Consider the following 20,462-nt stretch of genomic DNA (forward strand, 5'->3'; position numbering starts at 1 on the left):
ATGAAGGGGAGATAGCAACCTCTGAGAAAAGGGATAGGAACTGATGAGGAAGGGTTTTCCTAGTAGGCCTAAGAAAGAGGGGTCTGACTAGGAAGGTTGGTGAAGGGGAAGCTTAAAGAAGCATGGTAGGAAGTAGCCCAGAGAAGAGAGCAGTAGGATTGCAGAAGACCCAGACCTTAACTGCTCGCTATAGGACTGGAACCAAGAGTAGAGGGCAGGCCTGGGTTCCCCTGCCATCCACTGTAGAGTGGTACTGCTTGGGGCACTGAACAGGAATACTGCCTGCATCACTGTGGGAATGACACAATCAGGGCAGTAAACGTGAAGACTGCCCAATGCTGCTTGAGCAGAGAGTCCCCTGGAAAGGGAAATCATAGTGTGAGCTGGCCGGAAGACCGAGTCACGAAGTAGCCATACTGCGACTCCATGAGCAGGAGGAGAGCTGCAACTTCGGAAGAGAAGAAAGGGGGTGCTGAACTGGGCAAAGCTAATCCCCAGAATCGCCAGAAGAGGGTACCAACCAGCGGTGAGTAGAATGCACTGTTACACATACCTAAGATCATAACATCATCTTTTTATTCATAAAAATAAGGACTATTAGATAATCAGAAATAACTCAAAGTATAAAAAAAACAATCCATTCTCCAAAAAGAAAAATATTTTGTATTCATTTTGATTTAATCAAGTGCCTACTTAAGGGCTCAATCCTGTAAGCACTTACTTCAAAGTTTGGGACAATAATGAAGATATTTCTGAAATACTTAGTGGTATCTACACAATTAAAATACATATATTTGTAATTGTTTTTCCCTTTCCTTGATATTAATATAGTCACCAATTCTAGTCAGAAAAGATATCATATAGGTGGCTAAGGGGATTAGTAATAGGTTCTAGTGTATTTACTTTCTTGTTGGGATTTTTCAACATAATGATCAGAAGTCATGATGCCTGAATCTGATCTCAGTTATACTGCTGTAAAGCTGGAGTAACTCCATTGACTTTGGTCAGAAGCTGGCCCATTATATGTGGCTGTTCCATGGCCTATGTGAAGTAAATTGATGATCTCACAGCAGGCTCTAAGTATCCTAAACAGTTGAGTTTAATACAGCAGTTCCCAAACTTTTGACCCAAGTGGGGTTATGTTCTTTTGTGCAACTGCATTTTGTAAAATTTTTTGGCAACCCACCATTTACACATATACACCTTCTGCCCTGGGACCGCTACCCTAATCCAGAGCCAGAGGGAAGGCCCAGGGGGAAAGGGAGAGATGAGGGGATTAGTGAGTAAACCCACCCTGCACTCACCCTACAGTGGTGTCTTCTGTCCCCTGAGTCTGGGCCCAACTCCCCCCTTTTGAGTGTTGTGTCTTAGTGTACAAACTCGCAGTACCACTCAGGGTTGGCACAGCCACCCCTTCATCATGATGGAGGGGCAACCAGGTGAAACCTGAGTGGCATTGTAACCCCACGCACCAAATCTCAACAACTGGAGCAAAGAACTGGGCCCAACCCCACAGAACAGGAGCTGCTGCTACAGGATAAGTGCAGGGTGGGTACGCTCTCCAACACACCCCACACTCCTGGGCCTGCCTTCCACAGCGGGCTCAGAGAAGTATGTTTGCCTAGGGCCCCATGACCCTAGATATAGAATCTTTCCACAATCCACAGGTGGATGGAGACCCACCTTTTGGGAAATACCAGCTTAACACACTATTTGGTCTATCAAACTTTCATTTTAATTTTAAAAAGACCTAATGCACACTCTTTTATTGTTACACTTAATCAACACAGGATATTGCTCAGCATATCTTCATATATGCATTACCAAGCTCTCACTTTAAAAGCATTATGGAGAAAACTATATTAGACATCCTTATTTTATAATTTAAAAAATTGCAATTTGAAAATAGCTATGTCTGTAAAATGAGCAGGCTGTTCAGTTTACTTACTGGTACAAGTTTTCAACACTTTTTGCACTACAGATTTCAGCATGACCATTGCAAACACATCGTCCACCAATACTGATGTCCTTTATGCTGTAGTAATACTGTAAAACAAATCAAGAGGTATTTATACATCTTTCTTTTACTTGTGTGATGGCAGCCACAGTAACATCAGAAAATCATTACTATCTCACTAAAACTTGCTTATCAGACTATTAAATGTAACCATAAAGGGCCTGATCCAGCTTCCCTCAAGTCAATAGACGAACTCTTACTGCCGTTCATGTTGCAAGATCAGGTCCAGATTCATTAATCAAAGCCATTTCACACCAGGCCAGTGTGACCCACTGAACAGATAGAGCACCGACAGTGGTACTTCACCGTGCCCCATGCTGTCCTTCTAATGTGTCTTGGCCTATTCTAGAAGCACATCCCCTAGAAGTGGATAGTTCAATCTCCATTCCCATTCAGTTGATGACCTTTCTGCTGTGGAATCAGTGGCGTACCAAGGGGGTGAATGGGGGGGTGCATGCCCCCAGGCGCTGGCCTTGGGGGGGTGCAGGGGACACCCTCCACGCTCTTGGAGGAGGAGCTGCCCCCTGCCGCAGGCAGCCAGGGTGTCTTCCCGGCTCCTCCACCACTCCGCTGGGTGCAAGGAGGAAGCCCCCGCTGCCCCCACAGCAGGTGGAGAGCAGGAAATGGACCCGCAGAACCCTCCCTCAAGGGGCGCAGCTGCTGACGGGGGTGGGGACAGAGAGGGGCACCAATGTAAGTATGGCCCCCGGGCGCCAGAGACCCACGGTACACCAACAAGGAAGCCAGTTGCGATGGTGAGTTATCACCATGACAATCGAACTCTAGGAACTGAACTGAGACCACCTGCTCACTTGGCAGACGTGAGCTGGATTTGAACTAGTGCCCTAGAGTTGAAAAGCTTCATATCTCATCACCATTCCCTACAGCCATCCAGGCTATGGCAGATAACGAGTTAGTCATTTGGACTGACTCAGTGTAAATACCCCTATTTATAGTAAAGTCTGTGTAGATTTAAGAAACTTGGAAGCAGATTTTCCATTCTGCTCATTGGCGAGGGAAGGCTGCATGGGTGGTGGATGAAGCTTCCCCTGGGGGAAGGCTAGCTCCATATCACCTCTTCCACCTGTGGCCCCGCCCACACTCCACCCGACTCTGCCTCCGGCCCCGCCCCCTCCCCCGCTCATCCCTCCCATCATCGCCAGAGGGACATGGCAAGTGGCAGTGGGGTGGGTCTCATGGAGGAGGAGGAGAGTGGAGCATGAAGGAGAGGAGGGACACGGCGAATGATGGGGGGGGTCTCATTAGGGAGGAGGGTGAGGGATGAGGCAAGCAGCAGGCAAGGGGGGGTCTCATAGGCGATGGTGGTGGATCAGCAGCAGCTGTGCCCGGGGGGCTTAGCTTCCCCCATCCTATTAAACCTGCTGCCCAAGGAAGGCTGTTGGGAGCCAGCTGCATCTTCCTGATCCTCAGCTGCCTGGCAGAGCTGAGCTATCCTCCACTATGTCCTCTCCTCTAGCCCACACCATCCTCAGATGTCACCTCCCTCTCCTCCTGCCAGGCGAGGGGAGATGGCTGGCAGAGAGATCCCCCGCATAGGGGGACTCCTCCACTGGCCATATTTGGCTGCTTTCAGGCTACTTTGTGCCAGGTAGGTGGGATAAACTGGCCTTAGTAGACCAGAGAATCCAGTCCATATTTTTACTTCCTGGACTAGTTCTATTTGGATGTACACACTCACATCTAATCACATCTAGTGTGGTTTATTCTTATTCTTCACATGAAACTCCCCCTGTGCTTCCAGTGTCTTCATCAAAATTTAAAATGGTCCCTACTCCCTGACACTTTCTCTGGTAGTGTCTGACAGTGTGTTAGCACCATAACGATGACTTGTAACTCAATCTGTGGTTTCTTCCTACTTTGTGGCACTAAACTAAATTAGCAGTATATATCCAAGTTGTCAGAATCCAGATACAACATTGCTTGTGCTGCAGGTAATTTCCAGCCTCATGAGGTCAATGCATAAATTGAGGAAGTGTGGTAGTTATTTGTACAGAGGGAAGTGAACAGGCTGATTTTGTTTTGTTTATACAATCGGTTTAAAACAATGGCTCTCTACTAGAATGCTAAGTTTTCAAGGGCATCTGATATGAAAAGTCTTGACCTTCTCCATGTCAGCAAGTTAACAAAACACATTATCTTATATACCCATACCATATGTCCTATCACCATCAAATTAAACCATTTGATTACATCAGGAGGAGTACCTTAGATTGCAGTTATGCTGCTTGCCAAACACCATAAGTACTCCATTTATTTTAGCCTGTAAGTAATACCTTAAATAAAATGAGGAGGTTACTTACTGTAACAAGAAGTTCTTCAAGATGTGTGGTCCCTATCTGGATTCCAGACATGGGTGCACGTGCACGCCATGTGCCAGAGCCAGACCTATTTGTAGTAGTGTCCATTGACCCGCACGTGTGTTGGCCGCATGGAGTATGCAATGCTTTAAGAGGCTGTGCGGGTCGACTCTGCTCCAGGTCCCTCTTACCAGCAAGCAACGGAGCCCACAGCAGAGGGGATGGAGGGCAGATATTGGTATCCAAATAGGGATCACACATCCTGAAGAATGTTCAGTTACAGTAAGGAACCTCCTCTTCTTCTTCTTCGAGTGATGATCCTATATGGATTCCAGATGTGGGTAAATAGCGAGCAGTGCTCAGCATGGAGTTGGGTGCGAGGACTCATGAAAAGTCACAGTCTGTAGGACAACTCAGTTGACTGCCGCATCTGCCACCACTGCTGGGGTGATGGCGTAGTGAGCGATAAAGGTATGAATGGAGGACTGTGTGGCCGCTTTTCAAATGTCCTGCCATGGTTCGTCCACGAGGAAGGCTGGGTGTGGATGAATGTGAGAGAGAGCATAACATTCTTCAATGCAATGGGAGATCCATTTAGAGAAGCGTTGTGAGAAGAGGGTGTGGCTCCAGCAGCACTCTGCGATGGTGAGGGAGAGTTTGGGTGAGGCATGAAAGTCATGGGTGAGTTGGAGATAAAAAGCCAACACCCAGCGGACATTGAGAGAATGCAAGGTTCATGTCCTGAGGGAGGTGTGTGGTTTGGGGTAGAAGATTAGAAGGTGGATGCATTGGAATGGAGAGGCTACCTTGGGGAGACTTGTCTTTGTGGAAGACAGTAAAGTGCGGGTCGGTTACCCTGGCCACCAGCAAACCCAAGAGCTACACTATAATAGGGGCACTAAGGTGCACAGTTTTGGGCCAGGAGACTATTGTTACCTTCCATAGAGCTGAAGCTCCTAGCTAAGTGGCAGAGCCCCTTTGAGGTGTGCTGCCATGTGGGACCAGTAGAGTACGAGATCCGATTGCCAAACCAACGGAAAAAGTACGCACATACCATGTGAATTTGCTGAAGGCCTGGAAGACTAGGGAGGCCCTGTTCGTCACACCCGCAACCTCAGAACCTGAGCTAGGACCTTTAGTGGGGGAATCTCAGGAACCAAAACCGGTTGTAATGGAAAAAGACCTCAGCCCTGCACAGCAGGAACAATTGCAACAACTCATACAGGACTTTCCAGATGTCCTATCAACGCATCCAGGGAGGACTGCCATGATAAGCAACCCCACTGCAATGCCCCTGGGGTAGAGGGTGAGAGACTACCACCAACCCTTCCTCCAAAAGATGTGGGTGTCTGTCTACCAGGAATTGGAAGCGATGCTCATGAAGAAGAATCATGAAGCCCTATTGTCTCGGTCCCAAAACCAAACAGGGCCATCCAATTTTGCATTGACTTCTGCAAGGTCAATGCCATCTCCCACTTTGATGCATACCTGATGCCACGGATTGAAGAACTCCTACAACGGTTGGGGGGAGCCTAATTCCTGTCAACTCTCGATCTAACAAAAGGGTATTGGCAAATACCTCTCCTGATGCCAAATTCCCAAGTGAAGACTTTTTCCCACACCCTATGGCCTCTTCCAGTTTGTAACAATGCTCTCTGGACTGCACAGGACAGCCACCATCTTCCAGAGATTAACGAACAGAGTGTTGCAGCCTCACGACCAATACATGGCAGCCTATATAGATGACAATGGTCTACAACGACAGTTGGAAGACCACCTTCAGCACCTCACCTGGGTGTTCGAGGCTCTCTCGGACACTGGCCTCATGTCTAATCCCACAAAATACCATCTTGGGAAGGAAGAAGTGACCTACCTCAGGTACAAAGTGGAAGGGGGCAAGCTACAGCCCCTGACTGATAGGGCCTGTACCTTATCTGATATCCCGGTACTGACAACAAAGAGGCAGGTGAACCAATTCCTTGGTCTAACTGGATACTATAGGCACTTCGTGTCCAGCTTCACCACAATTGCGGCACCTCTCTCTGTTCTGACTAGGAGTTCCCAACCCTGGTGAGTACAGTGGTCCGAGAAGTGCAAAGAGGTCTTTCAGAAACAACTAGCCCAGGAGCCAGTCCTCATTCACCCAGACTTCAAGAGAGAATTCATACTCCAAACTGATGCCTCTAATGTAGGGCTAGGGGCTGTCCTCTCCCAGAGGTCAATGAGGAAAAACACCCCATCTTATACTTGAGCCATAAGTTGGTCTCCAGAGAAACACATTATTCAATGATAGAAAAAGAGGCTGTAAAGTGGGCCATCAATGCCCTATGCTAGTACCTGCTTGGGAACACTTTCAAATAGATTACCAATCATGCACCCCTTAGATGGTTGCATAGCATGAAGGAGACAAACCCCAAGATCATGCATTGGTACCTCACGCTATAACCTTACAATTTCCATGTGTCGCATCATCCTGGTCAGACTCATGATAATGCAGATTTTTTCTCCTGGGTGGGAGGGGATGAAGAGGGGGGACCAGACCACCCGGCGGGGTCCCTCTTAAGAGGGAAGATGTGTGACAGGGAGGATGTACCCGCACTGGCCACGAAAAGGTTAACCACATACTAGGGGTGGCAGAAGTCCCACCCCCAAACCGTGCTGGGCATGCTCCAACTGCTGCCTCAATACAAAAGGGAGCAGCCCACCGAGCTCATTCCAGGCTGACCACAGAGGAGGAAGGATGTTTGCTGGAGGCTCCAGCTCAGGAACTGCTGCAGCCCTTGCCCGAGGCAGCCGGAGAACCAGGCAGAATCCCCAATATGTCCAGACTCGGAGGACTACGTGTGCTGAGGAGCCTGGAAGCCTCAACAACCTATGGACCACCATGTAAGGAGACAGGGTAGGAAGCAGCCCAGGGAAGGGGGAAACAGCCAAGACTCCTGGGAAGAGTCAGCATGCTGAAGGCAGATTTCGTGCTGAGTCAGTGATGAGCAACCTTTCCACTGCCAGGTCCTGGGCTGGGACCCGGTGAAGTAGGGAAGGCTCAGGTCCCCCTACTCCAGGTGTCACCCTCCTGGTGGTGGCCCCCTGACTCTGGCCGTTGGACCATACAGCCCTGATCCCCAGAGTAGCTATATTGACTCTGGCCATTGGGCCATACTGTCCTGAGTCTCAGGACAGTCAGGTGAGCTCTAACTGCAGGGCTGCCACACTTCCCAACCCACCCCACACAGGGACAGGGTGGACATACCCCACAAAACTAGGGTTTAGAGATGCCTCGCTACCACCTGCTCTTAGTGTGAGGAAGTCTTGTCTTTGCCTGTCATGGATCAGCTCTCCCACTCTAACAGCCATGGGCAATAAAAACATTTTCCTCCAGACCTTGCAGGACTCCCTCCAAGCATCTCACTGGGGTCCCCAGTCCCTGGTCCACTGGAAAGACAGTTTTCACCAACTGGCTGCTTCCGAAGAAGCAGTACACCCCAGCTTACCAGTTTCATCATGGATCACAGCTCTGCTAACACACAGCACTTAGATATGTTTATAGTGAAATTAAGTTCATTTAACAAAGCAGAGATTCAAGTAAAAGCAAGCAGAAGCATTAGAAACAAATGGTTACATATGAAATAAAATCTTTTCATGCATTCTAGAGACTTGTCTTAATTAACTAGATACTCTCTTGTCTTGTAGAATATTGCTCAGCCAAAATCTCTACAGGGCTTTACAGTCACGTGGGCTGTGACCCATCTTTCAGAGATGGACACATCATCAGCTTGCTTCCTAGCTGAAGGATCCTGCCTTTTTCATTACATCCCAAGACATACCAGAATAATCCTTTGTCTTTATTCATACACAGGATCTCCCCACTCCAAACTCCCACTATTTGTTTCATCTTGTAGATTTTGCAATTTCTTGTTTTGGCCTGTGGCTCAATATGCAAATAGGCATCCATTATGAGTCCTACAATACACAAATGACTAGACAAGGAGATGGGTGACTGCTGCTCCTGCCTGAAAGGAACATTTCCGAGGCATGTCACTCCTGGTGACGTGCCTGAACTCCAATACCTTAAGAACATAAATTTTAGTAGAGATACATAAATTCTTAAATATTATGCATACATACATTTCACAATGATTATGAAAACCAGTGGATTACTGGCCCTCAGTAGGGACCTCACATGCCACACTTCAGTGAACTGTTATGCAGATATCCAATTCAAGCAATCCCTGTAGAACTCTATATACCTCCCCATGCTGTCTGTCAGTTGACCTCAAGGGATCTCTGGGTCACACAAGCCCATGGATAGCCTGAAAGACCCATATGATAATCCGGTGGATCCCAAACCATACATGAAGCACTGGAATGGAGGCTCAATGCCTCTGCGCTACTATCTTTGATGCCATTTCCATCAGGAGTGCATGTCCTATGGGCTCCCTACTAGTGATTTCCCTGAAACCCCATCTATCTCAGGGCCTTTTCAGTAATGAAGGGAAGCAGAGTAAAATAATACTAACAGGGTCCAAATTATATTATTCTGCAATATCATTACAGGATTGAGTAGAAAGATACTTTCTGATCTCTACCACACACCCACTCCATGGTGTATACCAGAAGGCAATTTTGTGGAACTATGGAAAAAAGGAGCATTCTACAGAGCCATTCCTCCCTGTGATACTAAGAGACCCTTTGTTCTAACTAGCAAAGGGCATACTTAACACATTGTTGTCAGAATATGTAGCCAAATAGTGTCTTGTAAGATATTATGTAGAAATTGATGACACACAGTCATGACTGTTATTGCATGATGTATGTATGGAATGTGTATAACGAGTTATGTATGTATGCTAGTAATATGTTCTTTAAAATATGTGAAATGAGCAAGGTGATGCCAGAGACAATGGAAGTACACTTGCATTCGAAATAAACACCAGTTATCAGGAGGATGAGAAGACAGCATGGCATACAAGCAGCGGGAGAGAAAAGCTTTATCTAGGTATACACTTCAAAATAATACATTTCAAAGGTTTACTGGACTACAGAAAGTTATCCATCACTTAGGGGACAAAGAGAACAGTACAAAGAGAACTGATTATTTGAAAGGTGGATCTTCCTACCTGAAGGGCTGGAGTTGCTGATTATTTGATGTAAGTAAAAAACTGTTTTAGCCAAAGATATAGCATGCTAGAATTAAATTTTAGGTACTAGAAAGTATTGTTTTTGTTTGACAGTATACCTCTCTCTTTTTTTCTTGCTTAGTATCACATAAATCTCAGTTCTTGGTTAATAAACTTATTCTTAGTTTTTAATATAAACCATCTCAGCGCTATTATATTAAAGTTAAGGTGTGCATCCCAACAGGCTGGTGTATATTCTGTCTCCGTGGAGACAGGGGACTTGCTTAATTTCCGTGAGTGTCCAGTGAGAGGGACTAGACGCCTCTCAGGAACTCAGGAACTGGCATTCACTGGATGTTACCTGTAAGGCAAGATTTTGCCTGACAGAGACTCAAGGTGTTTACTGACAAGGCAGTCTGGTGTGGCAGGGAGCTGTCACACAGTTTAAGCTCCAGCAAAACTCTTTTGCTAAGGCAGAGAGATAACATAGTGACTTACAGTTCTGGGCACAGTGTGTCACACTGACAGTGTGTCACACTCCCCTCTACACAAACCGCACAACTCTGATCTGTCCCAACTAGCTTACCTCTGCAAGTGGACCTGGAGGGGACCATCAGTACCATACCCATTTTTTGTTGTTGTTTTGCAAACTAAAGAAGTTCATGTTATTTCACTCACTGTAATACAACGAATGGCAATTGTTGAATATCTATTTGTGAAAAATGCTACTTACTCTGCGAGTTACAGTGGGATCCCGTTGAGCTTTGGATATCAAGTGTCCAAGAAGGGTATTGGTTCTAAGAAAACGCAAGCGGATGTTTGTTGCCTTGGTAAATTTCCTAAGTGTGGGAGAGTAAGTGAAGTTTTTTGCTCCTGGACGGCCATTTACCAAGGATACCACAATCTAATAAAAGAGTAAAGAACTTTTTGTCAAAACATAGTAACCAGTAATATTAGCAGTGAGGAATCATCCACAAGTTTTGATAATATAAGCATCCAAAAACTTGCAGATTGCTCATTTCTAACCATGTCTAGTATTCATGGGAGGAAGGTTACAGACTCAGGACTCTAAATTTCAGTGAGAAGTAACACTTCTATTTAAAACAAAATTAAAATGCTCTAAGTATATAGAAGGGGTGGCCAAACTATGGCTCGTGGGCTGTATGTGACTCTTTTACAATTAAAGTGCAGCTCGTGGAGTCTCCTGTGACCCCCACCACCGCATTCTCCGCCTACCAGACTGGGGTGGGGAGCTCGGAGCTTCTGCCCTGCAGGAGGGTGGTGGGGCTAGAGGATTCTGCCCAGCGGGGAGGGGAGTTTCAGGGAGGTCAGTAAGTTTGGCCACCCCTGGTATATAGTATAATATGAATGTCTGTAAATGCTAATACAGGTCCTATTGCTCTGATTTAGCTACATGCTCCAGCAATCACAGGTTCCATGAAAAATGGTATGATGATATTCACAGCAAAACCTGGATACTGAAAAATATTCCCATTCATCTGAGGCACAATTTACCCATGTTACATATCCATACAAGAATGGATTCATGTGACTTGAATGGATTAGGTTGGAGTGCAATGAAGAGATACATGCAATTTTACAGAAGACAACAACAGTCAGTTACTAATACATTACTAACAGTTAATGATGTCCATAGGAATTTTTCCTGAGTAAGAACTTCAGGATATTGCCCTTTACCAACATGCATTCATTTTTGGGTTAAGGCACAAAAATTCCTGGAATAAATTTCTGTTAATAGCTACAGTGCCTGGGAGTACATTCATGTACTTTTGAAAGAGAGTACATAATGTTACTACTCTAGAATTTCCCCCCATGTGGGAGCAGGTTTTTCTAATAATTCAAAACAAATGTTTCAATGCTCTTATTAAAAAAAAAGATATTGATGCCAGCAGCCCAGCAATCATAAGTGAACCCTAAATTAAGAAACCAGAGTGTGTACACAACAGAGCAAAATCTATTTATTTATAACCCAACAGATTTCACATTCATGTTTCCAAGTGGCTATTATAAACTCTAAGTATATAAGATTGGATCACTGAAGTTTCCAATTACACCACAACCCCTTTAGAAAAAGTCATATAACATTTAATAGGGGATGATACAACAGAATTCTAAAGAAATTAATCAAAAAATCCATAGAGTTTAATAAAGAATGCTAATCTTTCTGAGACTTTTTGGACCATTCTACAGAAATGTTCATAGAACATTATAAATTAAAACTGGAACATTGGGTCTAGACCCCTAAAACTTACAAGAAGTTTGGATCTGGATACAAGCTTCATCATAAGCCTCTCTTTATAATGGCATGATGCATGACATCAAATTCTAACAACCCTGAATAATGAGGAGATTTGGATTTTTAACTGACACGTTTTAAAGGTTACGTTGGAAAGAGTGATAAGTACAAACACTTGGGCCTTGTCTACACTAGCACTTATGCTGGCAAAACTTTTGTCGCTCAGGCGTTTGAAAATACACACCCCTGAGCAATGTAAGTTTCGCAAGCATAAGCACAGTGAGAACAGCACTGTGTCAGTGGGAGACCGTCTCCCGCCGACATAGCTACCACCATGCTTTTACTTGATTTTATTATGTCGGTGGGAGAGCTCTCTCCCGTCGACATAACGCAGCTACACAAGTGCTTTTACAGCAGCACAGCTGTACCAATACAGCTATGCCGTTTTAAGTGTAGACTAGCCCTAATATACAGTAGATTAAAGGGAATAAAAATCATATTTCCTAGTGGTAAGAAGCATCTTGCTAAACCAGAGCAGTATGACCTGAGTTAGCTTTTACAGACACTCTTATATTATGCTATACACTTACAGCATTTTCTTTTCTTTTTTTAAATAGAAGAGTTACTTCTCATTGAAATTTAGAGGTCTGATTCTGCAACCTTTACTTCCATGAGCATATTCTCACACAATTAGACCCAATGTAGTCATTGTGATTACTTAGAAAACAAAGCCAAAATTTTCCAACATGAGTGGCCAAAGTAAGGCACCTAAATTATATTGACGAAGCTAAACAAGTGGCCTAATTTCAGAGGTTCTGAGCACTCGCTTCTCAACGGCAGTTGCGAGTGTTCAGCATCTCTACAAAAATTAGGCCACTTTCTTAAATGTCTGAATATGGTTTTACATACCTAATGTTAGGCACCCAAGTCTGAAAATTGGCTTAAAAGTTCCAGTTTTATTGAAATAGCAAATGTTTCATAACATACGAATAAGCAACCACTGTATAACACAGTTTACTTCCCACGTGAAAAATTATATTTCCCAGTCTTCTGGAAAAGCACTTACCTCACCATTTTCAAGAGGCACAATTCGAGAATACTCTGTAGTGCAAATAACATCATCATCCCTCCTAATACGAGCATTAACTTTTTTTCCAAAATGTTCCAAACAGTCTGCTTTAGAATCTAGTAAAGTAAGAAATCAATTTGTTTGACATATTGAAACGTGCATTGTTGTGATAACATAAATCTACAAAGAACTATCCTCATGCTTTCAAATAGATTATCTCCCTGAATCAAACTACATCTCTGTATGAAAAGAGAAATATTACTATAGAAAAATATTAAAAGCAAATGAACACATGCTTCTTCACTTTCTGTCCTCAACTGTTCTTAGTGTTTGGCAATGCACTGCAACAGCTTCCACATATCACTACAAAAATGGCTGCATTTTAGGGCACTTGTATATGAGTTCCAGTCTAGGTTTGAAAAGAACATTAGGATCCTAGGGGAAGAAAAGCATGATTAAAAGACATGAACAAGATAAAAGGAAAAATCCCAAAGGTGGAGTTACATTTTTGCAGTACTATACTGGGTTTTAATAATGAGATCTCCACTAGTTTAAATGAAAGTTGTCAGATTAAATCAATATGCCCTTCTTCGAAAATTTACCTCATCAAAGATTTCTCTCAGTAGAGAGGACTACTATGCAAATCAGTCCTTCTTATGGCTCTTTGGAAGAAAAGTTACTGGCAACAGAAGACTTACCTGTTTTGAGCATATGTCTGTGGGCTAATTTAAACAAAAAAGATTCTAAACTTTTAAACGATGTTGTGTTAATTTTGCTGATGAATGCTAAGAAGAGGGTTTTACTGAGGATAACTAAGTAACTGTTATGACAGACCCCTTCCAAACACATCTCACATTGCCATACTTAATTCAGGGAAACCAACAGGTTGATTTTGGTTTCTAAATTGTACAAATGATTAAAGCCTCTCCCCTATAAAACTGCAGTGATGCCAGAATTAATACTCACAAGCAAAATATTGCCAAGGCGCATAGGTTCTTCCAAAGTCCACTGATCTTTCTAACACCCAGAGATCTGGGCGAGGAGAATTTGCAAACTTGATAAGGATGTAAGCAACATGGAAGAGCTGGTAACAAAATACATGTTATACATTAACATAAGTAATGCTGGAAGTAAACAACAGAGCTTGTTAAGTTGTGTAAAATCAAGTAAATAATAGAACTAATATTCATTCACAACTCCTCTTTGTAGAACAGCAAGAAAGTAGATTGTTTTCCAGTTTAGTTCCCACAAAAACAACAGGCAAGATTCTCAGCTGAGTCAATGGAAAAGTTATGATTTACTAAATAAAATTATCCTGTTTAAATCCATGTATCATCACTGTATCTGAAGCTATGAATATTGGCGATATACCTATATCACAAATGTGTGTGTTCCTGGGGTAACACCCACAAGGTAGTTTACATCCAATCTAGCCAGCACATTGTGAATGGACTATTCAAGTTTGATGGTCCATCAAAGACACTTAGGTCTCACAATGCGCCATAGAAGAAATTCATTCTGCCCAGAAGTTCTTCCTGCAGACGCCTCAGCCTCCAAGGGGCCAATGGCTACCCCCTGAGAGTCATCAAGCCATGTAAGGATATGTGATGTGCTCATGTGACCCTGGATTCCATCTTGTGCGGGTAACTTTCCACAAATGGGACTGTGAGCTTTGTTTGAAAGAGAAAATTTCCAGGCACATGGCAAAGGGTATAAAAGACACCTGGAATGATTCCATTTTGCCTCTTTCCTACTCTGATTCTCTGGACTCTGGATTTACAACTGAAAGGAGCCTACTGAACTATGGACTGCCCAATCTTTTGGAAGTTACGAGAGATTTTATAATCCAAAAGCCTATAACATTACTGCTACAAATTTGATATAAGGACTGTGCAATCATTATAAAGTAGAAACTCAGAGTTACAAACACCAGAGTTACAAACTGACCAATCAACCACACAACTCATTTGGAACCAGAAGTACGTAATCAGGCATTAGCAGAAACAAACAAAAAATCATATACAGTACAGCACTGTGTTAAATGTAAACTACTAAAAAAATTCAGGGAAAGTTTAAAAAATATTTGATAAGGTAAGGAAACTGTTTCTGTGCTTGTTTCATTTAAATTAAGATAGTTAAAAGGAGCATTTTTCTTCTGAATAGTAAAGTTTCAAAACTGTATTAAGTCAATGTTCAGTTGTAAACCTTTGAAAGAACAACCATAACATTTTGTTCAGAGTTACAAACATTTCAGAGTTATGAACCTCCATTCCAGAGGTGTTAGTAACTCTAAGGTTCTAATTGTATGTATATGATCTATTAACCATTTTAACTCTCTTCTTCTTTCCTTTTATTAATAACCCTTTAGATTTTAGTATTAAAGGATTGGCAGCAGTGTGATTACTGGGTATGATCTGAGTTATATATTTACTTGGCTAAGTGGATGATCTCTTCAGATTGGAAGGACCCTATATTTGACTAAATTGGTTTTCAGTAACTACTCACCATAGTGAGACAAAGGCTGGAATGCCTAAGGAGACTGCATTTTTTACTTCTCGTTAACCACTGGGGTGAGAGAGAATTTTATTTTTGCTATTGGCTTGGTATAATCTTATGATAGAATAACTGCCAGTTTGGGGTGAGTCTGCCCTGTTTCTCAGCAGTTTGTCCTGAATTAGGCATTTTCAGCTGTGACCCACTGAGGCACAGTGACAGTTGCAATTCTGCAAAAACTTACACACGTGCTTAACTTTATGGATGTGAGCAGTCCCAATGAGTTCTCAAATTCATAACGTTAAGTGTATGTGTGTGTGTATGCACAACTGGGGCCTTATTCATCATATGTTGCTTCAGTATCTTATACTTTAAATTCACCAAAATTTTTCAGCATAAACCTCCTTGCCTTCCCCTTCATAGAAAACTAAATCAAATACTTTGCTCACTTGATGCTGAAAATAAACTATTACGTAACAAAAATGTGGTATAAACCAATTGAGCCTTTTGTTTATGTACAGCACTTGAGAGAAAGGTTTAAAAAGTGTTTTCTTTTAATCTAGTTCAGACACTAGTTTCTTTTAAAACTAGTTTTAAACACTAATTTATCTTTCAGTAGGAATAAAATATTTTCAGTAGGAATAAAAACTGTTGGAGCCTGGTATATATTCTGCATAACAGCGGGAATAAAATTCATTTTAGACCAGGAATGCTGATGTTAGATATCTAATTTTCAGTTATCAAGATGTGGATCCTACAGCGTGCTTAGATTTATGGGCCACAAAATAATCTCTGATTTATATGTAACATAATATATAAAATTGATACAATCTAATTGAGAAGGAAAATATACTATGTACTAAACATGGCTACTTTATCAATCTAACTGTAATTATTCTTGTAATCTTTTCAGCAGTTTGTTGGTATTTGTGTGATGACCCAGGAATCACTCTAAGAGCAGGCCCTAAAAACAGCAATTCATTTAAATTAGTCAATTTACGATCCTGTGCATTTTGTTTACTGTTGCAAAATCCTCTGATATCGATATAAATTAAACTTTTGTTTTTTTCAGGGATGGAGGCCAGGTTATTTCCATCATTCTTTGTTAACATCTCAGCACGATCTAAAAGCCACCACAGCTATCCAAAATATTGATTACTACTGCTGCAAAATTAGTATTTGCCAAATCCCAAACCACACATTTTGCAGCTGAAACTACAGTACAAAAAAGCCAACCCAGGGCAAGCTGAACCAGGTTTCTTACCACATTTGCTTATCCAGAAGCAGTGAATTCTAAAACGCAAGTTCCATCTGCCAAAACCGCAAGAAGAGATAATTTTTTTCCCATTAGGATTCAAATGCCTACTTGTATTTACATTTACAAGACTTAATATGCTTGCAACATTAATGTCATTTTCCCACTTATACTAGCCACTGATGCTAGACCCATACAGAGATCCACAAGTAGAAGCAGCTGCTGCACAAATTGCTTTGCTCTGGTTTTAAAGCCCATTTCAGGCAGTGGTGTAGATAATGAAGTCAGTGATTGTAAATGACAGCTCCTTACCCCTGCAAAGAACTAAAGCACTAATAATGTCTTTTTTTATTTCGTTGTATGCATTTAGTGTTTGTGAAATGTACCTCACTGACACAATCCTTTGTTTGTTCCAATCCTTTGTTTATTCACTGAACAGGTATGATACCCCACCAGTAGTGTAAGCTTCTCCATACTTCTTGGTCAATGAGCCTTCTCCATGTTCTGGAAGAACCAATTCTAGAGGTGAAAAGGTAGTTCAATATCCAGGCTCATTCAGCTGATACATCTGACAAGCGTGCCATTTAGTGTCCATTATAATTGTGTAGTTTTTCCTGTAGGCACTTTTCCACTGGAAATTAGACTGAGACCAAACTCAATGTACATAGGTCTTACATATTGGCTATTTCTTCACAGAACAGTGAAGCTATTCATATGAGCAAGGATTTACAGGATTGAGCCCATAGTCAAGCAGGAGATAAACAGATCCTTTTATGAGAGCTTAAATCTGGAGAGCAGGAAGAACAGCAGTGTTGTCAGCACTGAGAAAGAGCAGGGGGGAGGAGGAGGTTTGGCAGGAAAGATCAGGGAGTCAGTTTTGACCATGTTAACTTTAAGCTGACAGAGAGATATTCAGGAGGAGATGTCAGTGAGACATGTTGAGACATAGCACTGCACTGAAGAGAAAGCAGGAGTGGAGACTAGAAGTAGATCTATGACTCATCATCTTAAAGATGGTAGTTTAAAGCCAGGTGAGTGAATGTGATCAAATGGGGAAGAGGAGGGGGCGAACAACAGGGCTCAGTATGACCCATAAAGAGAGTCAAATAAAGGAAGGCCTTCCAAAAAGGATGTTGGAGGAACCACCAGATAGGAAGAAGGAGAACAGAAGAGGACAAGCACATGAAAGCACAGGGAGGACAAGATTTCAAGAAGTGTGTGATTGCATGTCTTTCTGTACATTTTAAATCTCATACCTTCCAACATACACATTTTATGCCAGTACCAGCAAAGAGATTTATGCAAACATGAGAAAATACAGTAATGAATATTAGAATAGTTAATGAGATTTTATAATTAAAGTTTTATTGCTTTTAGAAAAAATAAAGAAAACCAGCTCCACTTTCAAAGATAATATTGTTTAAGAGAGGGTGTATTTACATAGATGTATAACTGGTAATTCAGCACAGAATCTGATGTTTATAGTTTTAGGGTGGAATCCATAAAGTCGCTCAGTCTAAACTCATATTTAGGTGCCTAAGTTCCCCACTGTGATCTGTAAAATTCCCACTGAATCCTGTAGGCACCTAAACTCACTTGGCACCTAAGTTTTCAAAGTAAAAGTTCCCTAGGTGCCTAAGTTTCTGCCTTTGGGCATGCGCACTGTTGCTTCACTTCAGGCATCTGGATGCTTATGTCCCATCTAGGCCACAGAGTGATTCCCAAACCAGGGGAAGACAGGCGTCCAACCACCTAACTTGCCCATGGAGCTGATCTGGTGGACATGCTCAGAAGGCACCATCCAGACTGGATTCCATTCAAAGTCCAGCCAGAGGAGAAGGTGGTGCCCTGCTCACCTTATAACTTTTAGCCCAGTGGTTAGAGTATTCATCTGGGATGTGGGAAACCCAGTTTCCATTCCACCCTCCCTGGCAGAGGGGGAGAAAGGATTGGAAGTGGGGGCTTCCACCTTTCAGGAGAGCGCTCTGACCACTGAACTATTCTGATGTGGGGCTCCATCAGTCTCTCCTGTTTAAGCTGCTGCACTGTGGATAAATAAATACTGAAAGAATGACTGGAGCAGAAGCACTTGACCCAGGGTGTCCCACCCTCCAGCTGGGTCCCCTACCCATTGAACTACAGGGTCTGTCTCTCTTTGGCCCAATCACTCTCTCTTTATTTCTCCAGTGGAACAGCTTCAACAGGAGAGATTCAAGGAACCCCACATCACAATATCCCACAGCTCAATGATTAGAGCACCATTCTGACAGGCAGGAAACCCTAGTTCCAATCCTTTCTCCCCATCCTGGGTCTCCCACGCCCAGGTAAGAGTTCTAATGACTTGGGTAAGAGTTATAAGGTCAGTAACACCACCAGCAGCCATTTTGCATGGGGCAGCTGCCTAATTTATTTCTGGAAAAAACTATGTAGGCACGTAGGCCAGGAGAGGGCTTCCTGTTCATGAAACTAAGCTAGGGGGAATGGTAGATACCCTGGAAGGTAGAGATAGGATACAGAGTGACCTGGACAAATTGGAGGACTTAGCCAAAAGAAATCTGATGAGGTTCAATAAGGACAAGTGCAGAGTCCTGCACTTAGGACAGAAGAATCCCATGCACAGCTACAGACTGGGGTCTAACGGGCTAGGCAGCAGTTCTGCAGAAAAGGACCTGGGGGTAACAGTGGATAAGAAGCTGGATATGAGTCAGCAGTGTGCCCTGGCTCCAAAAAGGCTAATAGCATATTGAGCTGCATTAGTAGTATTGCCAGCAGATCGAGGGAAGTGATTATTTCCCTCTATTTGGCATTGGTGAGGCTGCATTTGGAGTATTGTGTCCAGTTTTGGACCCCCCACTACAAAAGGCATGTGGAGAAGTTGAAAAGAGTCCAGTGGAGGGCAACAAAAATGATTAGGAGGCTGGAACACAAGACTTATGAGGAGAGGCTGAGGGAACTAGGCTTGTTTAGTCTGCAAAAGAGAAGAATGAGGGGGGATTTGATAGCAGCCTTCAACTACCTGAAAGGGGGTTCCAGGGAGGATGGAGCTAGGCTGTTCTCAATGGTAGTAGATGACAGAACAAGAAGCAATGGTCTCAAGTTGCAGTGGGGCAGGTCTAGGTTGGATATTAGGAAAAAGTTTTTCACTAGGAGGGTGGTGGAGCACTAGAATGAGTTACCTAGGGAGGTAGTGGAAACTCCATCTTTAGAGATTTTTAAACTGAGGCTTGAAAAAGCCCTGGCTGGGATGATTTAGCTGAGGTTAGTCCTGCTTTGAGCAGGGGGTGGGACTAGATGACTTCCTGAGGTCCCTTCCAACTCTAATCTTCTATGATCACTAGCAGAGAGGTGGAGTGTCTCTGAGAAAGGAGCAGGGCGTATCACGTTTGTGTGCCATTGGCTAGCATAGGCATGCTGGCATTTGTGGATCACATTCTTAGGTGCCTCTCTCTCCCCATTAATTGTAGAGGGAGCCCTAGGTACCTAACTCAGCTTTATGGACCATAATGTTATTCCCTTGATTTTGTACGTACCTAAAAGTTGACATTGTGAGTGACACTCAATGTTCCAACATCTAAGTCTCTTTGGGGATTCCTCTCTTATGGAGTAATAAATGGAGTGTTCACTATCATATAGTACTTTTAGATATTCAGTCAGTTAATTCATATTCTAATGCTGAGTTAAACTAGCGCTCATGGGTGGAAAATCATTATTATTGTGATACAGTCAAAAATTGTGATGTGATCCCAGCAGAACTCTCAAGTTAAGTAGGTCTAGATCAGTCTTTGGATAGGAGACCTTATAGTAACACTTGAATGCTATAAGAAATTATGTTGGTGATTCAGAAGGTGTGAAACTCTTCCTTCTACATAATAAATGTATGTCTGAGAGTAATATTAGGATTTGCAAGATTGACCGCTTCAAGCATGGTAGCTGAGT

At 43.0% G+C, this 20,462-nt stretch overlaps 1 protein-coding gene across 1 annotated transcript in view; it reads right to left on the reverse strand.

Annotated features, from left to right (window-relative positions):
- Positions 1-20,462, reverse strand: part of LAMA3 (laminin subunit alpha 3) — a 164,520-nt gene that overhangs the window by 130,176 nt on the left and 13,882 nt on the right. Inside the window, exons 3-6 of the mRNA XM_067546559.1 lie at positions 13,745-13,862; positions 12,776-12,894; positions 10,186-10,356; positions 1,949-2,046 (exon numbers count right to left, since the gene is read on the reverse strand). Coding sequence (XP_067402660.1) covers positions 1,949-2,046; positions 10,186-10,356; positions 12,776-12,894; positions 13,745-13,862 — 506 coding nt within the window. The remainder of the gene's footprint in view (positions 1-1,948; positions 2,047-10,185; positions 10,357-12,775; positions 12,895-13,744; positions 13,863-20,462) is intronic.

The sequence above is a fragment of the Emydura macquarii genome, unplaced genomic scaffold, assembly GCF_026122565.2.
Source record: "Emydura macquarii macquarii isolate MOO-44397 ecotype Brisbane River unplaced genomic scaffold, CSIRO-AGI_Emac_v2 contig_212, whole genome shotgun sequence".
In the NCBI taxonomy this organism is placed as follows: domain Eukaryota; kingdom Metazoa; phylum Chordata; order Testudines; family Chelidae; genus Emydura; species Emydura macquarii.